The 26,578-nt window shown below is 33.8% G+C and overlaps 2 protein-coding genes across 3 annotated transcripts; both read right to left on the minus strand.

Moving 5' to 3' along the window:
• Positions 1–483: 483 nt before the first annotated feature.
• Positions 484–2,843, minus strand: LOC111988762 (acyl carrier protein 1, chloroplastic). 2 transcript variants are annotated; one of them, XM_024020551.2, is made up of 4 exons: positions 2,583–2,843; positions 1,372–1,467; positions 1,156–1,278; positions 484–810 (listed from the first exon to the last, which is right to left on the minus strand). In XM_024020551.2, exons 1-4 carry the CDS (start codon positions 2,649–2,651, stop codon positions 682–684), a joined length of 417 nt encoding a protein of 138 aa, XP_023876319.1. In that variant the 5' UTR covers positions 2,652–2,843; the 3' UTR covers positions 484–681. The 2 variants fall into 2 exon arrangements, with proteins under 2 accessions (XP_023876319.1, XP_023876318.1); XM_024020550.2 differs by having other exon boundaries at positions 1,372–1,470.
• Positions 2,844–13,182: 10,339 nt separating this feature from the next.
• LOC111993006 (serine/threonine-protein kinase RIPK) lies at positions 13,183–15,664 on the minus strand. The gene is made up of 5 exons (XM_024024854.2): positions 15,098–15,664; positions 14,838–14,973; positions 14,568–14,704; positions 14,334–14,457; positions 13,183–13,962 (listed from the first exon to the last, which is right to left on the minus strand). The coding sequence occupies exons 1-5, from the start codon at positions 15,476–15,478 to the stop codon at positions 13,439–13,441; spliced, it is 1,302 nt and encodes a 433-aa protein (XP_023880622.1). The 5' UTR covers positions 15,479–15,664; the 3' UTR covers positions 13,183–13,438.
• Between the last annotated feature and the right edge of the window lie 10,914 nt (positions 15,665–26,578).

Consider the following 26,578-nt stretch of genomic DNA (forward strand, 5'->3'; position numbering starts at 1 on the left):
TTTTTTAAAATATTAAATAATAGGTATATATTTAAGATTTTAAAAAATATGTCCATGGAAAATTATATTTGCCATTCTCAAAAAAATTATATTTGTCCCCCTCAACTTCGAATCCTAGTCCTGGCCTTGTGTGTATTTTATTTTTATATTTAACAAATACTACAATATAAAGAGCACTTGCATCTGTCAATGTCTAATAACGCAAGGACCAAATTTTGCACATCTAAATCTAAAAATCTTCCACATTAAGTCTCAATTATATTTCGCACCGACTTTCAACAACCAGCATTATCACAGCTACCATACTACCACAGTACTACCAGCACCACACCGCCACAACTGTTTTCATAATAAAATTTCACCCCGCTTGAGTTTGTAGTTTATTGATTCTTACATGGGCCCACCACTTTGGCGTGCCTCTAGACTTATTAGACAGGGAAAGAGATTACTCTTTGGATGCTCAATTCATCAAAAACAATGCAGTTAAATTCAAAGACAATGCAATTAAATTCAAAACAATATCAGTTCTAATTCTGAGACTGATAAGAGGGGACAGCTATTTAAATTAAACATCTGAACAATTTAGACAAAAACCAAAATAGACCAAATTCTTAACATGATATTGACTCAAAAGTAACAAAACTGTTAACACCTTAGTCAACTAGCTTTTTTCTCTAAGCTTCAGCCTTCTTTCTTCTGAACAAGCTTCTCTATTAAATCAGCTGCTTCTTGGACTGTTGTTATGTTCTGAGAGCTTTCCTCCTCAACGCTGATATCAAATTCTTCCTCCAAACCCATTACTATTTCCACCTGCATTAGTAGTTTTGTCTGTCAATCATCCTATCAAGTTGATTAAAATAAGAGTAACGCTGGTGTCACAAGCACAAGTGATGGCTTGTGATTGGTAAAAAGGTGATGATGACATGGGCAAATTGTGTTGTGCCACGGATTGTGGCACAGCTTAATTCTTAAAAAAACTGATATCAAGTCTAAGTCAATCAAAAACTAAGACTAGTGCTCTGCCCGTCAAACCTGCAAGAGTGCAAGTACAAATTGTACAAACAACCCCGTTATAAAAAAAGCTGTTAAATAAGCTTGTACCAAATAAGTAGAGTCAAAGTCAAGCAAAAACTAAAGTGCTGAATTGACTTATACCGTATCAAGAGAATCAGCACCAAGAGCAGCGAACTTGGACTCTGGGGTGAGTTCAGTCTCATCAGACAATGCTAGCTGTTTCTTCACTATCTCACAAACTTTCTGTACTGTCTCCGGCTTGGCCTGTCACATTCATAATTTCCAAAAGATTGTTTGGTAGATACGCATGTTTATTAAAAAAAAAAAAATCAAAAGTATACAGGGAAAGTGAAATACCGCACAGCAAACATTGAACCTCGAGGTCCTCAAAGAAGGGTAAACTTTCTTGGTCCAAACTACTCTAACCATGTTCAGTGCTGAAGTCCCATCAGTCTTCTGCAAAAACAGCATTTTTTAGATGTCCAAATTTTGCAAATTGTAAATGGCAATTCATCTCATTCTCTTTTATTTATTAAAACTCCCTAATTTGAAGTGCTTTGTCCTGTATTCTAAATGAAAGATTTATGAATTATTGATTCTCCCAAAACCATAAGATTTTTAAGAAATAGTAAATTTTTACTTTATCATTATTCTAACCATGAGCAGTGACCACTACTAAAAAATAAGACCACCTCTCCTGCACTCAGAGCATTCCTATAAAAGTTTTCAAAATTTTTAGCATTTTTTTTTAATGGAAAAATTTTTAGCATTTAACATGTTAAAAGATTACTTTATCAATTTTAATACTTTATTTTACAATACACTCTACATCAAAAATTATAATTTTTATCACTTTATTTAAAATGATATAAACAACTTATTAAAATAATAATAAAAAACTACATCTACAAACATTAAAAGCAACGCCACTTATCTAAGGAATATAATAATATTTTTTCTTATAAGATTTGAGCTACAGTAAATTACTGTAGCTCATATGCCAAAATTTATAGAAATAGCATCTTTGTTGTAGGGTGTCTTTTTTTAGAATGAGATGCTAAAATTTGACATTTTTACTTTTAAAAGTCTTATTGTGGATGCTCTAAGGCATTCAATTCTTTTTTTTTTTTTTTTTTTAGTGGCAAGTTAGACATGCACTAAGTAGATTTTGAACCGATACCTAAAATGAGACATGTCTGTTTGACATCTCTTTATTTAATTTTTTGCTAAAAATATATTTTGAAAAAATGAGAAAAAAATGAGATTTTAAAAAGGTGCACGTAAAAGCTGAACCGAATGACGGAATGAGAGATGTCTCGTGTGAGACGGAGCTTATTAACCAAAATCAATTAATCCCCACTCAGAGAGGAGAAAAAAAAAACATCTTATTCAAATTCAAAAGTACACATGATTTACCATATTCATTCCACGCTATAAAATGGAAATTAGTTTTGGATATCTTTAGGGAACAAAAACCATAAGCAATAAAAAACCTCAACAAGTGAACAGATCTGAGATATACACATAAAGAGTTTAATATGTAAATGAACATATGAAAGTAAATATACCCAGTTATTGTTGAAGCAGGGCTTTAGAGAAGCTCCAAAGCTAACAGAAGTAGCGGACAAAGTGGCCATTGGAGTTGTAGCTGAGGAAACCAACGTGAGGTTCCAGGGACGAGGGGGGCAGATAAACAGCAAGAGTGAGTGAGTTGTGAACAGATTTAGCAAGTGGGCGTAAACAAACAAACAAGTTTTTATAAGGGAAAGGCCGGAGTCTCTTTTAGCCGTTGGATTTGGATTTGTGGGATTTTGTTGTCTCTACCCGTGTGAGACAAACTCACAATAGCAACTACTTTCCTTTATAAAAAGTTTCGCTCCAATTATTTATTTATTTATTTTGATAGAAATTTCGCTCCAACTATGTTTGGAATAATCTCATGTAATTAAAAATGATAATTTCATACATCGTTTTAATTGCATAATTTTTTTTTAAGGCAAATGTTAGGTGCTTGTTAAGACTAAACCGTTAAAATAATGTGGGTAACACTTAATAAAAAAATTGGATAAGTAAAAGGAAAAAGAAAGGTAAGGCTGGCAAGGAGAATTTTTATTCTTTGGACAAAATTGCCCTATTAATACATTTAACTCCATTTCATTTTTTATTTCCAACTAAGTCTTATTTTACCAATATTTTACTATCTAATTTCTTTCACTTTACCAATATTAAACTCCATTTCTTCCCCTTTACCAATATTAAAGAGAACAAGACATGAAGAAATGCCAATGAAGGATTGAGGAATTATTGAACAAGGTGACATTACTATATTTTATTTAATTCATAGTTATTTTTTTAAAATAGGCTAAAATTAATATGATGTTAATTTTTATTTTTAATACATGTATGCTATAGCAGCAATGGATGAGAATATAGTTGCAAGTGAAAGTCAATACTTTACTCCAAAAAATTGTTTTGACTTAAATGAACCCCTTCAAGAAGGTATTATAATTTTATTTTATTTGTAAATTTATATTTCATTTATCATAGAATATGATGTTTATTTTTTAAACTCTTGTTTTTAATATAGCACGAATGAATGACAATGTAGTTGAAGTTGCAAGTTAGACTCATCAATTTGTTCCAATGAATTGTTTTGACTTAAATGAATTGTCTCAAGAAGGTATTATTATTTTCATTTTATTCGTAATATATAATTCATTTATCATATAATATGATGTTGATTTTTTTTTTTAAATATTGTTTTAATATATCACAACTTGATGATGATTTGATTGCAAGTGAGGTTCATGGAATGTTTCAAAGAATTGTATTAAATTAAGTGAGCTACCAAATAATGGAAAAAATAATAATACTTATGGAGAGGAAATAATTGATTGGAATGAATTACCTAAATTTAGCGGTTGGTTTACATCAATTCTTCGTAATCAATATTCAAATTGGTGCATGAAATTCTATAAGTTATATAAGTTAAGAGTATGTAATTGGTTTATATCAAATCAAACACTTTTGGCTAAAAAAAAAGGCACTTTTGTGTACCATATTACCTTCGTGGACACTTTTTTTTTTTTTTTTTGGTGGAATGATAACAATCGGAAGATTGGAAAGTATAAATGCATTTATTAAATAGTTTGTTAGTTTTCATACAAACTTGATCCAACTCATCAAATAAGTAAGTCATTATTTACCATTGATTTCTTTTATTGTATAGTTTTAATATTTATTTTTAGTCTTCATGTATCATACAAAAGTTTTTAATTTATTTTACTATTTGGAATTTTAGGTTGATCTTGCCATTGAAGATATTGAGCAAACACAATCACATGATACAATGTTGGAGACATATAGAAGTTCTTCTTTAAGATCAATGTCACTGTTAGAAGACCAAACATATAATGTTTTGACGCCTCATGCTTTCAAGATTTTTTAAGAGGAGTTTGGGAGAACAACACAATTTTGGTGCTTCAAGAAAACGATATTGAATTTGTGCTACAGCATTATAAAGATGAAACTAGTCAAAGGCATAAGGTATTATAAAGACAATTTTTTTTTTTCCTTTTATTGTGCTTACTCTAATTTCTTACTTCATCTTCTTCTTTGTATAATTTTCCTCAATGATTGATCTTCTTCTTCACGTTACCGATTTTGTAAGTGCTATGTTTCTCTTCCCTCTCTCTCTTACAAAATTCATGAGGAAAAAGTACAAGTCCCTCCCTTTAAAGTGGCACCACCACGTTGCCACTGATTTTGGCGGCATCCCAGGCACTTCTCATATATATATATATTGGAAAACTCGTGTTCTGATGGATTATTTTTCTTGGATGTACTAATGTTGATAGTTTCCTGTGAGATTGTTTTTTTTTTTTTTTTTTTTTTTTTTTTTTTTTTTTTTTAATGCACTTATGTTGGTTATGTTCCTGTGAGACGAGTTTTTTTTGGATGCACTGATGTTGGTTGTTTCCGACGAGAGGATTGTGATTTTAGTTTTTTTGTTGGTGTAAGAGGTTTGGTGTTGTTTTCTTGTGAGAGACGCTTGAATTTTCAAATTTTGCTTTGGTTTATTTTTTTTAAAATAAACGACAGGAATATGACTAGAGGCTTGAGTTGGTGAGAGATGTGAAAAAGAGTATTTTGGTCTCTTTATTAATTTTTCTCTCTCCATAAAGTTGACCACACAACCTATAAAGTTGGCAAAAATATTGACATAAAACTAGGTATTAACGGGCAACATGTGATATGATGTGAATTGAGATAATTGGAAGATAATAGACTTTTTAAATTTAGTTTCTGTTTGATTTTTATTATTCATCTTACACAATTAAATACTACAATAGAAAATAAGGCTAATGAGTAATGATAGCAATTGCATTTGGAAACAACGAACGGAGAGTGGCTATCAGTCAATCACTACTAAAAATATGCCAGCAAGCCTTATTGAGAATTTTTTTTTTTGGAGAATGAGCAAGCCTAATTGAGATGACTCTTATCATTAACCCTAAATTCAAAAAGCTCAAATAATTCAAATAACAATTTATTTAACACATCGTTTGGGTCTTAATTCAAACTCAGTTTTTTTTTTTTTTTTTAAATAAAATTTATATATAAAAGACCAATCTTTAGCCCAAAACGTCACTCAGTCCAGCCCACTTGCCAAAACACACAAAAAAAAAAAAAAAGAAAAAAAAAAGAAAGAAAAAGAAAAAAGAAAAAAAGAAAAACCCTTTGAAGAATAAGTTTCCACACAAAACTCGAAACTCATCATGTTTAACCAATATCAGAGCATCAATCCCGAAAAGCAAAGAATGGAGAGTTTGGAAAGAATGTTAACTGATGTTAGAGATACTCAAGAACATGTCCAAAAAGAATGGCAAGGATGCAAGATTTGTGAGATTAAATGTCAAAGATTTTCAAGAAACAACCAACCTATTAAGAGTCTAATGAAAATTTTGAGATCCAAGAACAACCAAAAGTTCAATGATCCCTTGAAATTTTGGAGAATCATGATGACGTACTTCAAGAATCACCAACAATTCAAGAGAGTATTATGTTGGAGGGTGTCCTTACTATAAATTTGCCTCAATTCCACACAATGAGTTTGTTGATGAGTCCAAGGATGTTGGAAGCGAGGCTATCCTGTTCCTAGTGCTCACAAAAGTCTTTAAAGAATTGGTGTAAGTATCCAATGTCAGAATTCTAATTATTCAATACTTCAAAATTTAAGGTCAAGTTTTCTTCAATCTAGGGAGAAAGATACAGTGTGAGCAAGTGTCAATTTCTATGTCTTGAAATCTTGAGGACAAGATTCATCTTAAAATGGGAGGAAATGTTATGACCCTGGATGATTAACCCAAAAAGTTTATTCTCCCTCTCAATTTTAGGAGGCTAGTCACCTTGAATTGACTATATCATCTTTTCAATTATTCTGATTCACATCATAATGTATCTTATTAAATAACATATATGAATAGTCTTATAATTTGTCACATAATGGTTGGAAAAGACAACTCTAAACATGTTTGAAGTTAAACTTTATCCTGTCTCATCCACCCCCCTTCTCTTGAATTACTAGGATTGCACCTATATCTTTAGAGGAGTGCACCATGTGCTACAAGATCCGGGTGGAGAAGACATCTAATGTGCTTGTCTTATGCGACACATGTGAGACTAACATGTGGGATTTGCATCCGAATAAGTCTGCTTACCTGATATGCAGACTTAAATACCAGACTTGAATTTAAAGTGATTCTTAAAACCAAGTCTAATCCTTTATTAGATTTTTCCATATACTCCTATGTTGTCCAACTTCAATTTTATAGTCTTAGAGAAAAGGTTCTCGCCCTAGCTTCTCTTTGAGATACTAGAGCGTAGAATTTCCATTATCTTCCTAGGAATGATATTCCCTCCCCTCTGTTAAACTTCCATAGCAGTAGGGTCCCTCTGACCTCCGTCCTCCATACGAGTGGTCTATTTCTTTCGCCCCTTTTTCTCAAAACCGTATTACCTCATGGAAGAAATTATCTTTGACAGAGGAAGAAGACGCCAAACTAAGTCTTTCAGGATCCAAAAATTCAAGACACAAGGAGTACATATTGGCGGCCAAGTTCCTTACCAAAAGAGCTCTTAACGTGGAAGCTATTGGTCGCACTTTCAAACCTCTATGGAGAGCAAAAAAGGAATTTAAAGTGCGCGAAGCGGGAGATCACGTTCTTCTATTTGCTTTCGAACTTGAAGCAGATGCAAAACGCGTTCTAGCCAACGAACCCTGGACATTCGACAAACATGCAGTCCTTCTCCAGTGGTTCGATGGGTCAAAACCAACGAGATATCTAAGGTTCACGAAATTGAAGTTCTGGGTGCAAATATACGGTCTGCCAATACGTATGTTGGATCCAGAGATGGTAATCAAAATAGGAGAAACTCTTGGTCAGGTGCTTCCATGCGAGAATCTTAATGAGTTGGTGGGAGGCGATTTCTTACGGGTTCATGTGGAGATTGATGTCTCAAAACCTCTCTGCCGAGGTCGTCGAGTTGCACTGGATGATGAGGAAGAGATTTGGATCTCTTTTAAGTAAGAAAAATTACCAAACTTCTGCTACTGGTGCGGTCTCATATCGCATGACGGAAAGGATTGCGACATCGGGCTCGCAAGGAAGGACACAAGAAATACTGAACCTCACGAGTACGGCACATGGCTGAGAGCAATGCCTTTCAACCCGGGGAAAGTCCTATTCACGGTGGTCGCTGGTATGGGTGATGGTTTGGGGGGAACCACAAACCAGTCCAAAGTACAAACTGAGACGGCACACAGGACAACGGAAAGGAAAACGGCAAGGCCTGATGCCGGCGAAGCGGAGGAGGCTAATCGGATGAACGTTTCAGATATGGAAACAGCTGAAACAGAGGCGCAAATCACGCCAGAATCCCGCAATAAAGGCACCGAAATAAATGAGGTTCAGGAAGTAGACGTTGCACTAGACAGCCGAGCAAGTAACGTGAGCTTCAAAATAACTACCACACCGCATGACTCAGCAAAGAATGTGGATCCCATCCTAAATGCTACCCTACATGACTCACTAAATATCGTCGAACCCAAATCAAATATTGCCTCTCATGACTCAGCCACAAATATAGCCACGTTATCTCCCTTCCATATTGCCCCCAATCAAATCATTCAAGAGCATGCAACTCACGTGACAGACAGTTTACCCCCTCCAGCAAATAAAACAGCCCGCACTTGGAAAAGGTTGGCCCGTGACAACAATATGGAAGCGGCAATAAAGCAAGGACCTTCGGTCACCAAAAGAAATAGAGAAGAGGAAATGGAAATTCTTCCTGAGTTACCCTCCAAGAAATTACAGGTTTCAATGGAAGATTGTCAACAAAATTCAATGGTGAAGGCTGCTTAGCAGTCCCGCCAAGCACAATGAGTTTCTTAGTATGGAACTGTCGTGGGCTTGGGAACCTGCGTACAGGAAAGGAGCTTGAAGTAGTGATTCAGGCAAAAGATCCCTCCGTTGTGTTTTTAGCCGAAACATGGGCGGATGAAGCTAGGCTAAAAGAAATTCAAAGAAATATCAAGTTCGACAATTTGTTCTTCGTGGAAAGAAATTTTCGTGGTGGTGGGGGTTTAGCCCTATACTGGAAGAATTCCATTGATGTCCATGTGGATTCCTTTTCTAAGTACCACATTGACTCCATAATAGATAAAGGAAGTGATGAAGCATGGAGGTTCACAGGTTTTTATAGAGAGCCAGTAACTCACAGGAGAATTGAAGCATGGAACAAACTTCGGTTACTCAATACTAAACACAACCTCCCTTGGCTGTGCGCTGGAGATTTCAATGAAATCACAAGACACTTTGAAAAATTGGGAGGTAATAATCGAAGCCAAAATCAGATGCAACTCTTTAGGGATGTCATTGATGAGTGTGGTTTTCTGGACCTTGGGTACGTGGGTGATCGTTTCACATGGAGAAAACATTTTTCTGATGGCCACTCACTGTGGGAGAGACTAGACCGAGGGTTGGCCAACCATGAGTGGTTCATGAAATTTTCAGGAACCAAAGTCCAACACTTACACTCAGATTCCTCAGATCACTCTCCACTGTGGATTACACTAGATGATTTGGTTATTCCTTCCTTTTCTAAACCATTCAGGTTTGAAGAAATGTGGCTCTCGGATCGTGGTTGTTCAGATATTGTAGAAGCGGTGTGGTTATCAAGGGAAGATGGAGAGGTTCACGATCATGTCATCCGCAAAATAGAGAAATGCGGAAAAGAGTTGAAAGCTTGGAACCGAGATTGTTTTGGCAATGTCAAGCTAGTGTTAAGACAAAAGAGAAAGGAATTAAAAGAGGCTGAAAAAGTTGCCATGAGATCGGGGAATAACCAACAGGTCAGAGACTTGAAGAAGGATATAGTTGAGTTGGTGGACAAAGAGAATAGACTCTGGTTTCAGAGATCCAAAGTCATGTGGGCAAAGTTTGGAGATAGAAACTCAAAGTACTTTCACAGCCAAGCTTCACAAAGAAAGAGGAAAAATTTAATCAAGAGGCTGAAGGATAGTGAAGGTCGTGTGATTGAGGATAATGAAGAGATAGCTGAATGTCTAGTGCATTATTATCAGTCTCTTCTCAGTTCTGAAAACCAGCAATTTTGCTCCTCGGCTACTGATTCCATCCAGACAGTGATTACTGAGGAGATGAATGCGAAATTAACTTCTGAGTTCACCCTTTCTGAGGTAAAGCAAGCCATTAATCAAATGGCCCCACTTAAGGCCCCTGGGCCAGACGGTATGCCTCCTCTCTTTTATCAACACTATTGGAATTTAGTTGGTGATGATATATCAAATACTGTGTTGCATTATCTTAATTCTGTCTCTTTACCTGATCACCTGAATCACACTTTCATTACACTTATCCCTAAAAAGAAAAATCCTGAATTTGCATCTAAATTTTGACCTATTAGTTTGTGCAATACTTTGTATAAAATTTTCTCTAAAGTTCTAGCAAATAGACTTAAGAAAATTTTGCCAAATATTATTACAGAAAATCAGAGTGCTTTCACTAAAAGTCGTCTTATTTCTGACAATATTTTGGTAGCTTTTGAGTCTTTACACAGTATGCAAAGACACACAGGAAAGGAAGGATTCATGGCAATCAAGCTGGATATGAGCAAAGCTTATGACAGAGTCGAATGGGCATATTTACAATCAGTCATGGAAAAATTGGGATTCACAGATCACTGGATCAAACTTATGATGTTATGTGTCAAAACAGTGACCTATTCATTATTGGTGAATGGGGAACCTAAAGGCATGATCACACCAACAAGAGGCATCAGACAAGGCGATCCCCTTTCCCCGTTTCTTTTCTTACTTTGTACTGAAGGTCTCAATGGGTTACTCAACAAAGCAGCCAACCAAGGACATATCAAAGGCTATTCTCTTTGTAGGAATAGTCCACGTCTAACCCACCTTTTGTTTGCAGATGATAGTTTATTGTTTTGCAGGGCCACCATCGAGGAATGCCAAAGAGTTCTGAACATACTGGATGTCTATGGGAAGTGCTCAGGTCAACAGATTAATCGTAGTAAGACGACGATCTTCTTCAGTAAATCCACAAAGGCTGAATCTAGAAATCAAATTAAGGTGGCATTGGAAGTTCCAGAAATTATTCAGTATGAGGAATACCTTGGTTTACCTTCGCTGGTGGGCAGAAACAAAAAAGCAAGCTTTAATTATATAAAGGAACGGGTTTGGAAAAAATTGCAAGGGTGGAAAGAGAAACTCCTTTCACAAGCTGGGAGAGAAATATTGATTAAAGCAGTAGTTCAAGCTATTCCAACATACACCATGAGCTGCTTCAAACTCCCTCTAGGGCTTTGTTCAAAAATTGAGAGTCTAATTAAAAGGTTTTGGTGGGGACAAAGAGGAGACCGTAGGAAAGTTCACTGGGTGAAATGGGACACTCTTTGCCTTCCAAAAAAAGAAGGTGGAATGGGGTTCAAAGACCTCGCCAACTTCAATGATGTTCTTTTGGCTAAGCAAGCATGGAGATTACTTCATAATAAGGATTCTTTATTTTATAGAGTCTTTAAAACAAAGTTCTTTCCAAACGGTAGTATATGGGATGCCCAAGATTCTAGCTCGGGTTCACACGCTTGGCATAGCATTTTGAAAGGAAGAGATGTCCTACTAAAGGGTGCAAGATGGAGGGTGGGATGTGGAGAGGATATCAGTATTTGGAATGATGCTTGGCTACCATCTCCGGAGCATCCACGGATCCTTTCAGATATTATTCCAGGTTTTGAAGATGGTAGAGTTTCGGACCTCATCAATCCATGTACAAGAAAATGGGAAACAGATTTAGTCCATGGCTTGTTCTCATCTGAAGAAGCTGCTATGGTCCTTAGTATCCCATTGAGCCGAACTCCAGTGGAGGACAAAATTATTTGGCCCTTCACCCCCTCAGGTAACTACACGGTTAACTCGGGCTCTAAGTTCCTTAATAAATTAAATTCTATGTTCGTTTCTGCAGGTAATCCACAGCAGCAAAATGAGGTGTGGAATCTCATTTGGGGGCTCAACGTTCCTAATAAAGTGAGGAACTTCATGTGGCGGGTTTGTAAAGAAGCCATTCCAGCCAAGCATAATCTAATGCGAAGGAAGATACTTAATGAAGACAGATGTGAACAATGCGGTGTGGAGGCCGAAACAGCTGCCCATGCACTATGGAACTGCTCCTCACTTGATGAAATATGGGATAGCACTCCAGGATTTGAAGGCCGAAGCCAATTAGGTACATCAAGCATCACAGACCTGATCAAGCTGACTCACGAAAGAAGGAAAAACGTGGACCTCATGGCGATGGTGATGTGGACTATCTGGTACCGGCAAAATCAGCTTCGGGTGCGCACAGTGGATTTCCCAAAAGCTCAGGTCCTTCAGCAAGCAACGCAAGTCCTTTCAACGTTCCAGCAAAGTCAGCGCTCCATCATTAATAATGCAGCAGTAACGAGACCACAGAATCGGGTCCAGTGGCGTCCTCCTTCGGCGAATTGTGTCAAACTGAATTTTGATGGCGCCATTTTTCCGGAGTTGGGCAAGGCTGGATTGGGAGTTGTGGTCCACGACTGTCATGGGAATGCTATTGCTTCACTGTCAGAGCAAGCTCCCTTACCGTTTGCATCAGTTATAGTGGAAGCCATGGCGGCCGCAAGAGCAATTACCTTCGCATAGGAACTTGGCCTTCAGGAATTTATGCTTGAAGGTGACTCGGTAGCAGTTATCAACACCCTTCAAAGCACAGAACCTTCACTGACATCTTATGGTCACCTCCTTGATTCAGCCAAATCTACTCTTGTTACTAGTAAATGTATTGCTTGTACACATATCCGCAGAGATGGTAACAAAGTGGCACACAACCTAGCTAAACATGCGAGGCATGTTAGAGGTTTATCGGTGTGGGTGGAGGATATCCCACCTCACCTCCATGATGTACTCTTTGCCGACCCCGGCTGATTTTTTAATAATATATTAGTCTACATTCTCAAAAAAAAAATAATGGACAATTTGACAAAGCAAATGTGTAGTGAATAACACTAAAGAAAATCATTAAAAATATCAAATGTCCACAGCCTAATAAGTCTGCAGTTGAGATATTGTCTCTCATAATTCACTTCCGCTCGTTAATCATATACACAAGTCTTATTGTTCACATAAAAATAAAAATAAAAAGTCTTGGGACAGTAAATCAAGTTTGGCTTTCTAACAGCTAGTTAGTTAGGCATGTGTCATGTCTGTGTCTCATCTAATGAAAAAGTAAACTTAAAGTAAAAGCCAAATTCAAATTTATATTTTACGATAAATCCATGAGAAGGGCTGCTTAAGAATAATAATTATTAGTGAAATTGCTTAGTGGCACTTCACTTCATCACCTAACAAGGAATCCGCGTTGCATAAATTCAAACTGCGTAGCTGTATCAATGATGAAAGTCTGCTTTCGATAAACATATCTAAATATCTAGTGGGCTAGTTTTGAATGGTCTTCACCTTCTTTATAAATAAAACCATAAATATAAATGCTTCATTGCACTACAAACAATTGAAAACAAAAGTTCCTCTATTATATTTTATTAAAAAAAAAAACATTTAAAACGCTGCTTCATTTCACATACAATTCAAAAACAATACTTCCTGTACACATTTGAAAAAAAAATCAATTAAAGAAAAAGTTCTTCTCTCCAACAAAACAAAAACTTACACTTGGACTAAAAAAATAAAGAGACAAACTATGCAATATGAAGGAAACCCTGAACAAACCTGTATTTACATTTACAGTATGATTTTTACATTACTATTGGTCTATGCTGCCCTGCCCATATGGTGCAAAGGAGAGTGCATCCCTTAATGATCTCTACAATTTTGGCGCACATCGGTTTGTGAGTGAATTTTCGGTGACTTTGATGATCTATGTTGACGCTTATGGCCATGATGGTGCCCATCCTCTTTCTTTTGGGAATCTCTTTTCAATTCCTTTTGTCCTTCCAAGTCTTTAGCATGTTCCTCATTTAAATCATTTTCAGAAGGAACCATGTACACAAATGGGCCAAAGGGGATCTCATTATAATCCTTAAGGGGCTCCAAAGTCTCAACCACAGTACTCATTGATGGTCTTTGCTTTGGTCTGTGGCTTAGGCATTGATATGCCAATGCAGCCGCCTTTCGAGCCCCGGCTTCTGAGTATTGTCCTTCCAATCTTGGGTCCATAATTCTGCCAAGTTTCCGGGAATCATTCAACATTGGCCTTGCCCAATCTACTAGATTTTGCTCTCTGCTAGGACGATTTTTGTCTACTGACCTTCTTCCTGTTAGAAGCTCTAAGAGTACTACTCCAAAACTATACACGTCGCTCATTGCTGTTAAGTGACCTGAGAAAGAACATTAAGAAAATGTTAATTAATTTTAGACATTTTATTTATTTATGTAAGTATTACAAACTTATATGTTACCGATTATGAAAATGTAATTGAAATCAAAATAATAATAAAAATTATGAATATATGGTTTAAACAGTTATTATTGGTTATGTTGTTAAAATGGCACCAATCATATTTATTATCATATTAATTTATTAATTATATTTTTAGCAAAATAACTTAGCTTTATTATTTTGCAAGTTGAGAATTAAAGTTGTAATTGGAACAAGTCGAAAGTCAATATGCCTTCACATTTGCATTGGCAATTAAATTACCGGGAAAAAAAAAATTAAAAAAAAAAATGTGTCTAATAAATTAATTACCAGTCATGACGTATTCGGGAGCAGCATAGCCTTGGGTGCCCATAACACGAGTGGAAACGTGTGTATCATCTCCTTCAGGACCATCCTTTGCAAGCCCAAAATCTGAGAGTTTTGCTGTGTAATCCTGCAAAGAAAATGATCAATAAGATAAGTTCATAATACCAAACAACCATGTCATGGAAGTGCAAGAGACAAAAATCACAAAAAAAAAAAAAAAAAGAAAGTGATGCTTACTGAGTCTAACAAGATGTTTGAGGCCTTAAAATCTCGATATATAACAGGTTTTTCGGCTTCATGAAGAAAGCCAAGGCCCTTTGCAGCTCCAAGAGCGATTTTCATTCTTGTTGACCATGGAAGTGATACCGAATATCCTGCAAAACCAAATGATAGGCATTAATTAATTTTTCTATTAATTTCCATGCAGATAGGGAAAAGAATAAAGTAATTGTATAAGGATCAAAAGTTGTTAATTTAATTATATATAGAGATGAGAAAGCAGCATACTTCTGAATAAGTGATTCTCTAAGCTTCCTCTTGGCATATATTCATATGCGAGTAGTCTGTGTTCCTCTTCACAACAATATCCAATTAGTTTCACAAGGTGTGGATGCCTCAACTGCCCCAGAAAAATAACTTCTGTCTGTCGGAGAAAAGGTAAGAAAAGCTAGAATCAACACTCATTTAAATCTGCATGATCATAATGCAAAAATGTAAATTAGGAAATTTAGGTACATAATTAGATAAAGTTGTACAAAAATACTCACCAACCACTCCCTATGGCCTTGTGAGCCATCCAAGTCCAAAAGCTTGACAGCCACGGGCTGAGCCATTAGACCAGGTCTAAGTTTGTCATCAATGAACCCCTTGTGCACGGGTCCGAACCCACCTTCACCAAGAAAATTAGTTGAAGAGAAATTCTGCGTGATAACCTTTAGCTCCATAAGCGTAAACACATGCAAATTAGAGCCTGCAAGAGATATAGAGAGGTCCTCGGAAAAAATTGAATTCGGGTTACTCAAATCGGAGAGTGAAATCCGTTGAAATGAATTTTGTTTTGAGCACACTTTCTTGGTCTTGGATGAAGGGACTTCAGACTTGTAACATGTTGGTATTATTGATCTCCACGTGATTTTCTTGACAGTCATTGTTGCTGATAAACAATTTTGGTGTTGGTTTCTTAGATTCAAAAACTACAAGCATATAGTTGTGTAGTAGTTGTGAAATGTATGAAGCAAGGAGCTAGATATGTATGAAACAAAAAAAAGAAAAGAATGAGACTTTTAGAGGAGATGAATTGGTGAAATGGTCTATATATGGTTTGAAAGACTTTGAGAGGGATAGGCTAAATATATATAAATGGCCTAATATTCAAATTCACCTACTGCTTTAGAAAGTCCAAACCAGACAGAGAGAATAGAGCTTTACAACTATCAACCTTGTTGACTTTTCTCTTCCTTTTTGGACAATATGGAATTCTTCAATCTTATTGAGTATATTTATATACGCGGATTTAGGTGATATATTATTACTTATTCTTTTTTGGGAGAATTGGTGTTGTGTCCAATGTCTACACGGTTGTTTCAAGATAAAATGACAAGGGCTAGCCTCCTTTGACTTTTTGCATGATTCGTGTGAGAAAAATAGAAGGAAAGAAGAAACTTCGTTTTTTTTTTTTTTTTTTTTTTTTTGGGAACATTTTTGTATAAAAGCATAATTTCATCATGGTTTCACTTTCATCTCTCTCTCTAGTGATGCTTAGTGATGCTAAGCCGAAAACTGAGTTTTTCCATGGACTTGTTTGATTTTTTTTTTTTTTTTAATAAGATTATTAAACAATTTTCAAGCAATTTTTATTAGGATTGTTTTTTTACTATTTGTTAAGTAGGATTCAACCGTATGGTAACAGTTATTTGATGATTATTCTTTATCATAAGATTAATATATGGGTTATGTTAACGAGTGTTGTAGGGCATTGGTTAACAATCCAATTAAAGAACGTTTTTATAGGAAAAAAAAAAAACAATTAATGTTTTGATAGCTTTTTTTATTTTCCATAAAAGTGATATTAAAACTTTCTTAAAATTGATTCTTAACCAATGCCCTAACGGCACTCGTTAACATTTTCTTTAATATATTATTTTACTTTTTTAATAGATAAGATTCAATGTGTCTTGGTCTGATAATAAAGAGCTATTATCATGAGCGAACGCCATAGGTTGAAACTCTCTCAAAAAAATAATAATAATAAATTCCTTATTTGATAACCCAAACTTCTGAACAGACACTCACAAGTACAACCAACCATATTGATTAAGTTTGAAATCAAACCAAAAACCCGGCCAAACATGAAGACAAAAGCATAGAAGAAGAAAATAAAGTTGCCAAGAGAGAATAAAGATAAAATCCAGCTATTTGACTACTTCACAGTTAATGGACGGTGGGTTTTACCCTAGTCAGCTAGACAGAGGGGATGAATCAATTAATTAATTAATTAATTAGTTAATGTGTGGTTTAGACTCAGTAATAATAATAAGGGAAAAACCTAGGAAAGGTTGGTGTGGTTCCAATGTTGTTCGGCTTCTAGAAACTTGAATCAAATTTAATTATAATCTGCCAAATTATTAACAACCTTCCCACGTATGATTAAAAAACATAAACCAATCACAACCGTGAGTTCTTTGTACTTATCCTGTTCGGCAGATCAGATGCTCGTGATTCTAATACAGTTGACCTCAGATATCATCATTGCATGGTGGTTGTGGTGTCATCCTCATACATATTTCTTTGATCATCATGTTCATTCTTGTTCTTAATTCACACAAGAAATATAGGAATAGATCAAATGAAATCAATTAAAAAATGTATTGGCAATGTATTTGGTCTGTTCTCTGTTGTTCGTATCGAAAAAGGTCGGTTGCGTTGCATGGAATTTGCGTTAGGTTCGGTGTCATTAATGGTGGTCTTATATATATTAATGATTGCTCTTAGCAGGGATTATTAAAAAAAAAAATACAATAATTATCGTTCTTATCCGAATTTTAAATAAGATTAAGATGGATTCCTGGAATTGTGTGAAAGATTCTTTGCCTCTCCACACGGGATGATCCCAATCCCTCCTGATTATGAAGATTGAAGAGATCTCTCTCTCCCTCTCTCGAATGCAATTTTATCAGTAGAGGGAGTAGGTATTTAATGGACCATTCTTCGTGTTGTCACCTATCGAAAGTCAATTAATGGGCATAAGTGTCATTTCAAGAAAAAAAATATTAATACTAATGAACATTTCAACTTGAAAAACTGGATCCTCTCTGGATTAGACAGCGAAAGCTTAATTTACCAAAAGAAAATGGAACGTGAAACTTAATTTTCATAAATAAATAAATAAAAATTGCAACTTTGATAATATTTTTACAACAAATCTTAAATGATAAGTTGTTGATTTTAATTTGAACTCACTATAAAATAATTTTTTTATTCATCAGTAACAGTCGTTAACAATGTATTACTTAAAATTTGTTGTGAAAATATTATAAACTAATGTTTCAAACATTATTAACTTGTGCTTTTCAAAAAATAAACATTATTAACTGGAACTTTTCATAAGTTTTAAACTCTATGAGTTTTGAACTAAAGTGGCCATATTATATGCTCCACTAGGCAACAAGTAAGATAGTGAGATAATACTTACCACAGAGCTAGTAATATAATACACTAATGGCCAATAGGTTTATACCAATGTGCTTGCTATCTCCGGGAAAAAAGGCTGCCTCTTTAAGCTTGCAAAAGAGTGTGACCATTCATGTGTGTCATGGTTTGCTAATTACTCATATTTTCATTAACAACTTATGGTAAGTAACACGGTGCAACTACAGCTTTAAATCACAATCTAAAATTTCCTAATCTGATTTTTGCTATTTCATGGAAAATTTATGACTACACAGAAAATATCTTTGACAAAATGGTCTTGTAAGTTGCAACCCTGTTCTCAACCTCCTTTTTTCTTTTCCTTTTTCTTTTTTTGTGTGTGTTGGCGGAGAGGGAGGGGGGGGTGTTTTACTTAATTGTCCATACATTATATATATACACATTATTTAGCAAAACTATTGGGTTATAATTTATAATTAATTACTATTATGTGTTGATAAAGGTCAAGAAATTTGGATGAACAAATCAATCCAACTACAACTACCTTACCTTCTCTTTGGAATCCTACCAAACAACCCAAGGTTCAAAAATAATGTCTTGAAATTTGCAAATGATCACATTGACTTTATCTTTCTTCTAAAAGCTTCTCCTTCTCGAAGGATTAATGTTATCAGTGCACACCTTTCTTTCTTCGATTGATTACCGACTACTAAGATAAAAATAATCCTTTGGTCTTGTACAAAAAAATAATGAAGGAAAAAAATTAGAATTTTTTTAAAAAAATGAATAAATTACGTTGAGATCGAATCAAAGACATTTTTTTAATGGGCATATATGCCGATAGATTAATCTTATCGGCCACTAGTTGCTTGCTCATTAATTCATCAAAGGAGATGGATTTGATAGCTAAGAATAATAATATAGATATATGATATATGAACACAATCAAAGTCTCTGAAGAAATATGGTTTGTATGAATTTAGTTCAACCACCAAAGGTCTTGTATTTCCACCTTGTAAGATCATCTTGGGCGTCACTCAGACTCAACTCATGTTCATACATACATACACGTCGACGTAGACCCAAACACGGAAAATTTGTGAGTTTAGGGTATAAAAATTTGTTAAGGCAAGAAAATATGTTAGGTACACGCGGAACATTCTATTAGCGTATGTTTTAGAGTTAAAACGCAGTAAGACTCTGTTGGGTCAAAGCTCAAAAGGTCAATCTTCTCTATTACCCCCTTTTTTTTTTCTTTTTTTTTATGACACAACAGTGTCACGCTGCATTTAGGTCATTAATCATTGGAACTAGTCTAAGCCGTGTCAGTGATAATCGTGTCAGACTCAGTATTGTATAAAAATGGTGGACCACACTAAATCCTTCGTATATATGAAGTATGAACATATTCTATGTAGATTGTTCGTATTGTCAACCTTTCCTGAACACTAGTTGGATTATCTTTATCGATCATGTGAACGTAATAAACATTGCCAATTGTTAGTTAATATATTCCTTGCCAAAATTTCATGCCCAAGCCTGTAAATCCAAATTAAGAATGATGTTAATAAGTTTGAGTATGTACTAACATATATAAACTAGTCTAAGCCGTGTCAGTGATAATCGTGTCAGACTCAGTATTGTATAAAAATGGTGGACCACACTAAATCCTTCGTATATATGAAGTATGAACATATTCTATGTAGATTGTTCGTATTGTCAACCTTTCCTGAACACTAGTTGGATTATCTTTATCGATCATGTGAACGTAATAAACATTGCCAATTGTTAGTTAATATATTCCTTGCCAAAATTTCATGCCCAAGCCTGTAAATCCAAATTAAGAATGATGTTAATAAGTTTGAGTATGTACTAACATATATTTTGTGCTATACATATATATATATATAATTTTTTTTAAATTGTTTTTATAATATACAACTTTTTTTTAAAGTCTAATGAACCAATCAAACCCTTTTTTCTAAACGATATCTCTCTTTCTCGTTTTACTTGTCAAAGAAATATGCGCATGCATGAATTTACTTTTCAAAAAAATATATAGCGTGAATGAAATTTTAAACCGCGTATATTAGTTTCATTAGTTTCATTATAACAGCTAAAAAACAAGCCGACATTTGACAAAACTAGAGATTAGTTATAGTAAATTTCGTCGGCACCATCCAAATTTAACACTTGATCGAAAACGAAAGGAGATAGTGGAGGTTGGGGGAGAAAAGAAATTAAAGAGAATTGACAATAGAATAGAGTACACAGAAGAACGTGAGGCCTAATCTTTGTGATTCTAAACAAACTTGAAAATACAAAACTACAACGAAAATTCAAGTCGACGTCATGGCACACACCGTTTTGCATGCATCATCATTGAATTCATTTGCCATTCTCAAAAAACAAAATGGCAAAAATGGCTAATCGATCCAAACTAGTATTTGAAACGTACGAAATTTCCAAAAGGAAAAGGGAAAAAATACGTGGACACATGATTTGAACAAGACTCCAAAATTTAATTCTTGGTTCCCTGTGGACTAGGCAACCTAAGATGAAACCAAGGCCCCATTTTACAGACATGCACGCCTTTCCAATCTAGAAAAAAAATTCCTTGGCTTGTGTTGCATTAGTATAGACTAGGGGTGGCAAAATTGGACACGACTCGCGAATCCGACACGACCCACGAATTCGACACGATATGACATGACATGAAATTAGCAAGTTATGGGTTAAGACTTAACGGGTTCGTATCATATTCAGATTAACATGGCTGACCTGTTTAATAAACGGGTTGGATTAGTGTTGAACATATAGAACACATTTGACCCATCTGACCCGTTTAATTAAATAACATTTTATCAATATATCCTTCAAACTCTAAGTATATAAACTTATTAGTTGTTGTGGTTTATTTTCTTTAACATATTGTGATTGATTATTTATGATATTGTGATATGCTTTAATTTTGAATGATTATTTGTAATACAATTACTCGTTAATTCTGAATTTTATATTAAAAAATTTTATTTGTTTGTTTTTTTCATAAATTTTTTTTTTTTTTTCATTTTGATAAAATTTAATAAACAGGTTGACACGACTGACCCGTTTAATGAATTGGTCGTGTTAGGGCTAAGGAATCTTGACCTGTTTAATAAACATGTCGGGTTAATGTTAACCTATATCATTGAATACTCATGACTTGACATGACATGAACCTAACACGCAAACACGAATTGCCACCCTTAGGTATAGTTGATAAGGAAGCACATCAAGCACTCAAATAAGGTTAAACACCATTAATGTTAAGAGTATACTAATTGACTACAAAGACCTACCTTGTCTAGTTGATGCCATTTGAATTTGAATCCAAAAATTTTGAAATTCCAAGAAAATCACATATGTTGGACCAAACGATATAGCCAACACATGTACGGCAAGGATGCTGGACTCATTGAATGTATATATTGTTGGCAAATTTAGATTTCGGTTGATAGAATTAACAAGTTCTAAACTCAAGTTGTTAATTAGATTTATTATGAATAAACCTTATTAAAACAAACTAACATCAATATCATGCACAGCGGAAAAGTAAAAAAGACAAAATATGATGATCTAAGAAAACCAATGAAACAAACTAGTTTCACAGTAAAAAATCTAGTGGGAAATCTTCCCAAAAAGCAATCCACTATAATAAAGAGAAGTTTCAGATCTAGTACAAAACTTTTGTCTCCAAACTCTACAACCCCCGTATCAAAAAACAAAATGGCTAATCCTAGTATTTGAAACGTACAAAATTTCCAAAAGGAAAAGGGAAAAAACACGCGGACACATGATTTGAACAAGACTCAAAATTTAATTCCTGGTTCCTTGTGGACTAGGTAATCTAAGATGAAACCAAGGCCTCATGTTACAGACATGCATGGCTTTCCAATCTAGAAAACAAATTCATTGGCTTGTGTCGCATCAGTATAGTTAGGGGTGGCAAAATTAGACATAACCCACGAACCCGACACGACACGACATGAAATTAGCAAGTTATGGATTGAGGCTTAACAAGTTCGTGTTATATTTGGGTTGACACGGTTAATCCATTTAATAAACGGGGTGGGTTAATGTTGAACATATAGAACCCGTTTGACCCATCTGACCTGTTTAATTAAATAACATTTTATCAATATACCATTCAAACTCTAGATATATAAACTTATTAGCTGTTGTAGTTTATTTTCTTTGACATATTGTGATTGATTATTTGTGATATTATGATATACTTTAAATGATTATTTGTGATACAATTACTCATTAATTCTGAATTTTATATTAAAAAAATATATTTGTTTTTCTTTTCATAATTTTTTTTTTCATTTTGATAAAATCTGATAAACAGGTCGACACAACTGACCCATTTAATAAATTGATCGAGTTAGGTTTGAGAAATCTTGACTTGTTTAATAAACATGTTAGGTTAGTATTGACCTATATCATCAAATACTCATGACTTAACTTGACATGACACGAACCCAACACGCAAACACGAATTGCCACCCTTAGGTATAGTTGATAAGGAAGCACATCGACCACTCAAATAAGGTTAAACACCATTAATGTTAAGATTATGCTAATTGACTACAAAGACCTACCGTATCTAGTTGATGTCATTTGTATTTGAATCCAAAAACTATGAAATTCCAAGAAAATCCCATATGTTGGACCAAACGAAACAGCCAACATATGTACGACAAGGATGCTGGACTCATTGAATGTATATATTGTTGGGAAATTTAGACCCTAATTAATAAAATTAACAAATTTTAAACCCAAACTATTAATTAGATTTATTATGAATAAATCTTAATAAAAACAAACTGACATCAATATCATGCACAGCGGAAAAGTAAATAAGACGAGATATGATGATTCAGGAAAACCAATAAAACAAACTAGTTTTATAGTAAAAAACCTGGGAGGAAACCTTCTCGAAAAGTAATCAACTATAATAAAGAGAAGTTTCAGATATAGTACAAAACATTTGTCCCTAGACTCTACAATCCCCATAGATGAACTTATAATAGAAACTTTCTACCGCTTCAAAACCTCTGAACTTTTCAATATATGAACACCACCTTTTTACATGGATCCCAATCATACGTGACTAACTAATGATGCACAGCTCCCAGTACGTGACTAACACACCAACTTGAGGAAGATGTTGGTTGCAAAGTTCTTCTCTTCATCAACAATGAAGATCAAGAAGCACTTAGTTACAAAACCCTAAGGTGCAAAGACGTAATAGCTTCTTTCAGAGAGAATAAGGCATTTAGTCACTTTTTGCATGTGCTTTCCTTGTATTCTCTTATGTGGCGGCCTTTAAAATAAGTCTTATATATGTCTAAAGTTATGAGAAAAGAAACCTTACACATATATATCAGCATGGGTCGAAAATTAGATTTGGAAATCTAAATTTTGTAATTCACGATAAATACAGCTGTCGAGCGATCTGTCGTGACCTCAATAGATACATATGTCGAGTTTCATTAAATCTCAATAGATATTATCAATCGACAGCTGTCGAGAATCTGTCTAGTTTCAATGAATAGCTTTTCTTCACTTGTTTCTTGGTTCAATCTTCATGGCTTTAATACTAAACTTTAAACTCTTATTCCTTGAAGTATTAAATACATCCTAGATTTATCCAATTATTAGTAAAGTGTGTTTTATCAAAAGATTAGCTAATTTTAAATGGCATATGTTTTTAACATGATTCACATATGTCTTAACATGTATAGGGGTTCATGGCCCTTTAAAAAATTTTAAAAATTAAATTTTATATATATATATATATATATATATATATCTATCTATACAATATATAAGAGTATTTCCCTACTTCAACTAGACTTTTATATGGTTCAAAAATAACTTCATTAATAAAAAGTAACTTCATTTAAAAAAATGGTCATAAATGTCCAATAACAAATTTCATTTTGAATTCAAAAATAAAATTCCTAAAATTTAGGATTTTTTTCCCTTCTAAACTTTTATGTGGTTCAAAAAAACTCTAATTAATGAAGAGTAATTTCATTTAGAAATAGGGTCATAAATATCAAATAACAAATTTCATTTTAAATTTAAAAAGAAAATTCCTAAAATTTAGGATTTTTTCCCTTCGTGTTCAAAAAAGAAACTATTTTTCCTAATGTGTATTCTTTTTATTTGTTTGAAAAATAAAAAATATATATATTTCTAAATCATAATATATGCAAATTATTAACTTTTATCTAAGAAAATAGAAGAGCCTCACGCGCGTGTACTCAAAGACGAGTATATATATATATATATAAGAGGATTCTCTTATTTCAATTGGACTTTTATAATAGGATCATAAATGTCAAATAAAAATTTTATTTTAAATTTAAAAAGAAAACTCTTAAAATTTAGGATTTTTTTTCTGTTCAAAAAAGAAATTACAATTACTGTTTATCTCTAAAGTTTATCTTTTTTATTTGTTTGAAAAATAAAAATATATATTTCTAAATAATAATACATGCAAATTATTAACCTTTACTCAAAAAATAGAAAAGTCGCTAAGCACAAAACTAGTATATATATAAGATTTTTAACTTGGGCAAAGAAACATTACGCTCTAGCTCCTCAAAATTGAATGTTAGCCCAAATATTTCAAAAATAAAAGGGTCATCTAGGCCATTCAGCTCAATGGTCCCTTCTAAAACAGAAACAATAATAACAACAATAAAACTCACACACACTCTTCTATTATTATTTTTTTTCCTAAATGACATAATTTTTCATTCATCAAAATTCAAGCTTAATGCATTTTTCAATTACAAAAATATCTAGAGGTGTAATGAGATTTATGCATTTCTTGATGTGTTTATATTTTGTACTACATCTCATCAAACTCCTAGAAATTTCGGTGATAGAAAAATGCATCAATCCCGAATTATGATAAATAAAAAGTTGTCATTTTAAAATATATATATATATATAGAAGGGCATTTGAGCTTGCACAACGTACGTACTTGCAAAGAGCTTAGTCTTATCTTCTTCAAATTATATCTCAGTACTCTATCTTCTTCAAATTAACTCCTATTCCTATGTTTCCACATTCTATTTCAGTTTCTTTTCGCATGTATCTTTTTATTACTCCAGTATTATTTCACAAAGTTATGGCACATTTTCATTTGAAGTTCAAATTCTATTTCTCTTTAAATTTAAAGAGCAATTCTAACAATTTTCTTTTCTTTTTCAAACGAGTGCAATTCTTTTCATATTCTAATCTCTATATATGGCTTAGGGTGGATACATATTTGAATTTGAAATCTAATCACTATCAAGAAATTTTAAGAAATCAAAAGTTGGGGAGCTATTTATAAGAACTATCCTACGTTGTTGTTGTTTGTTTTTCTTCTTCTTTTTCTGTTCTCTTTTTTTCGAAACTATCCCACAATATTAGAGATTTTTTTATATAATTCTATTTGAATTCAGCCTCAAACTTTCCACGGTCATATGGTCTTTAAAATATTAAATTTAAGATATTACGAATTTTACTACATAAGCCTTAAAATAATAAAGTACAAATTACCAAAATGAAGAAGAAGGATCATTTGTCAGGTGATTGAGGCTAGTGATTAGGTATATCAAATTTATTGGCATATATTATTTATACAAATTGAAATACTTATACAATTTTTAATTACACATACATTGTACGTTACAACCATAATTAATCCCTCTAATATCTCATTTTTCTCATACGTTGCTCCATCTAACCGATACCTCAAACCTTCAACTCACCTTTTTCTTCTACAAAGTAATAATTTCCATCAAGTGAAACATACCTTCTAAAAGGGGAGATGGTGTGGAAGTGAGATAAAATTTTAGGGAATCAAAGGAGACGTGGAAATAAACTGGAAAAGAGACATGACAAAGGCATAGAGAATAAGAGATTATTAAAATTATAAAAAAAAAATTAAAAAAGGTGAAATTATTAAGAAATTATGAAAAGAAAAATACACAACCAACAAAGTAATAATTTTGACAATGTCAAAGGAAACATACTTTATGTAAAGTGTGGTAACCGTATGTTAACAAGGGTAATCTCGAAAGCAAAGTATTGAATATGTGAAGAGCAATCAAGAATGTGAACAATTGAGTATATAAGCAGTCGATTGCATGAGCAATCAATTAAAAATTTGGTCCTTAATTTGAATTAATTATTAGGTCGTGTGCATGGTAGACAGTTGCTGAGGTATAATTTTTCACACATACCACATGCCCAAATCCTATTCAATTTTATTTACCCACTCATCAAAAAAAATACCTAAATATTCTCCACAAATTATTTTAGGCCTCTACAATGAAAACTTTCCCTGAAAAGAATTAGTGGGCCGATATTTCTCTGTTGTGTTTTTATCTTTTTTCTTTGGACGGTCGTGACCATACATACAGATCAGCCTGGTTCTTTGGGCTGAACCTCGGGGTCATTATAGAAAGGACCATTGGGTTTTTTGTCTACATATTTGGGCCATAGACTAATCCAAGCAGAATCATAATGATAAAGACCCCAATCCCTT

The sequence above is a fragment of the Quercus suber genome, unplaced genomic scaffold (assembly GCF_002906115.3).
Source record: "Quercus suber isolate HL8 unplaced genomic scaffold, Cork oak 2.0 scaffold_30, whole genome shotgun sequence".
NCBI classification, from domain to species: domain Eukaryota; kingdom Viridiplantae; phylum Streptophyta; class Magnoliopsida; order Fagales; family Fagaceae; genus Quercus; species Quercus suber.

What these genes read in the sequence shown, in the direction of transcription:
- LOC111988762 (XM_024020550.2), bottom strand. Translation starts at nt 2,651, where the DNA reads ATGGCCACTTTGTCCGCTACTTCTGTTAGCTTTGGAGCTTCTCTAAAG. An exon ending in GGTTCAATGTTTGCTGTGCG is followed by an intron (nt 1,279 to 1,371) that starts GTATTTCACTTT and finishes TGAATGTGACAG; the next exon opens with GCCAAGCCGGAGACAGTACA. An exon ending in GTGCTGATTCTCTTGATACG is followed by an intron (nt 811 to 1,155) that starts GTATAAGTCAAT and finishes CTACTAATGCAG; the next exon opens with GTGGAAATAGTAATGGGTTT.
- LOC111993006 (XM_024024854.2), bottom strand. Translation starts at nt 15,478, where the DNA reads ATGACTGTCAAGAAAATCACGTGGAGATCAATAATACCAACATGTTAC. An exon ending in AAGGCCATAGGGAGTGGTTG is followed by an intron (nt 14,974 to 15,097) that starts GTGAGTATTTTT and finishes TTTCTCCGACAG; the next exon opens with ACAGAAGTTATTTTTCTGGG. An exon ending in AGAGAATCACTTATTCAGAA is followed by an intron (nt 14,705 to 14,837) that starts GTATGCTGCTTT and finishes TTGGTTTTGCAG; the next exon opens with GATATTCGGTATCACTTCCA.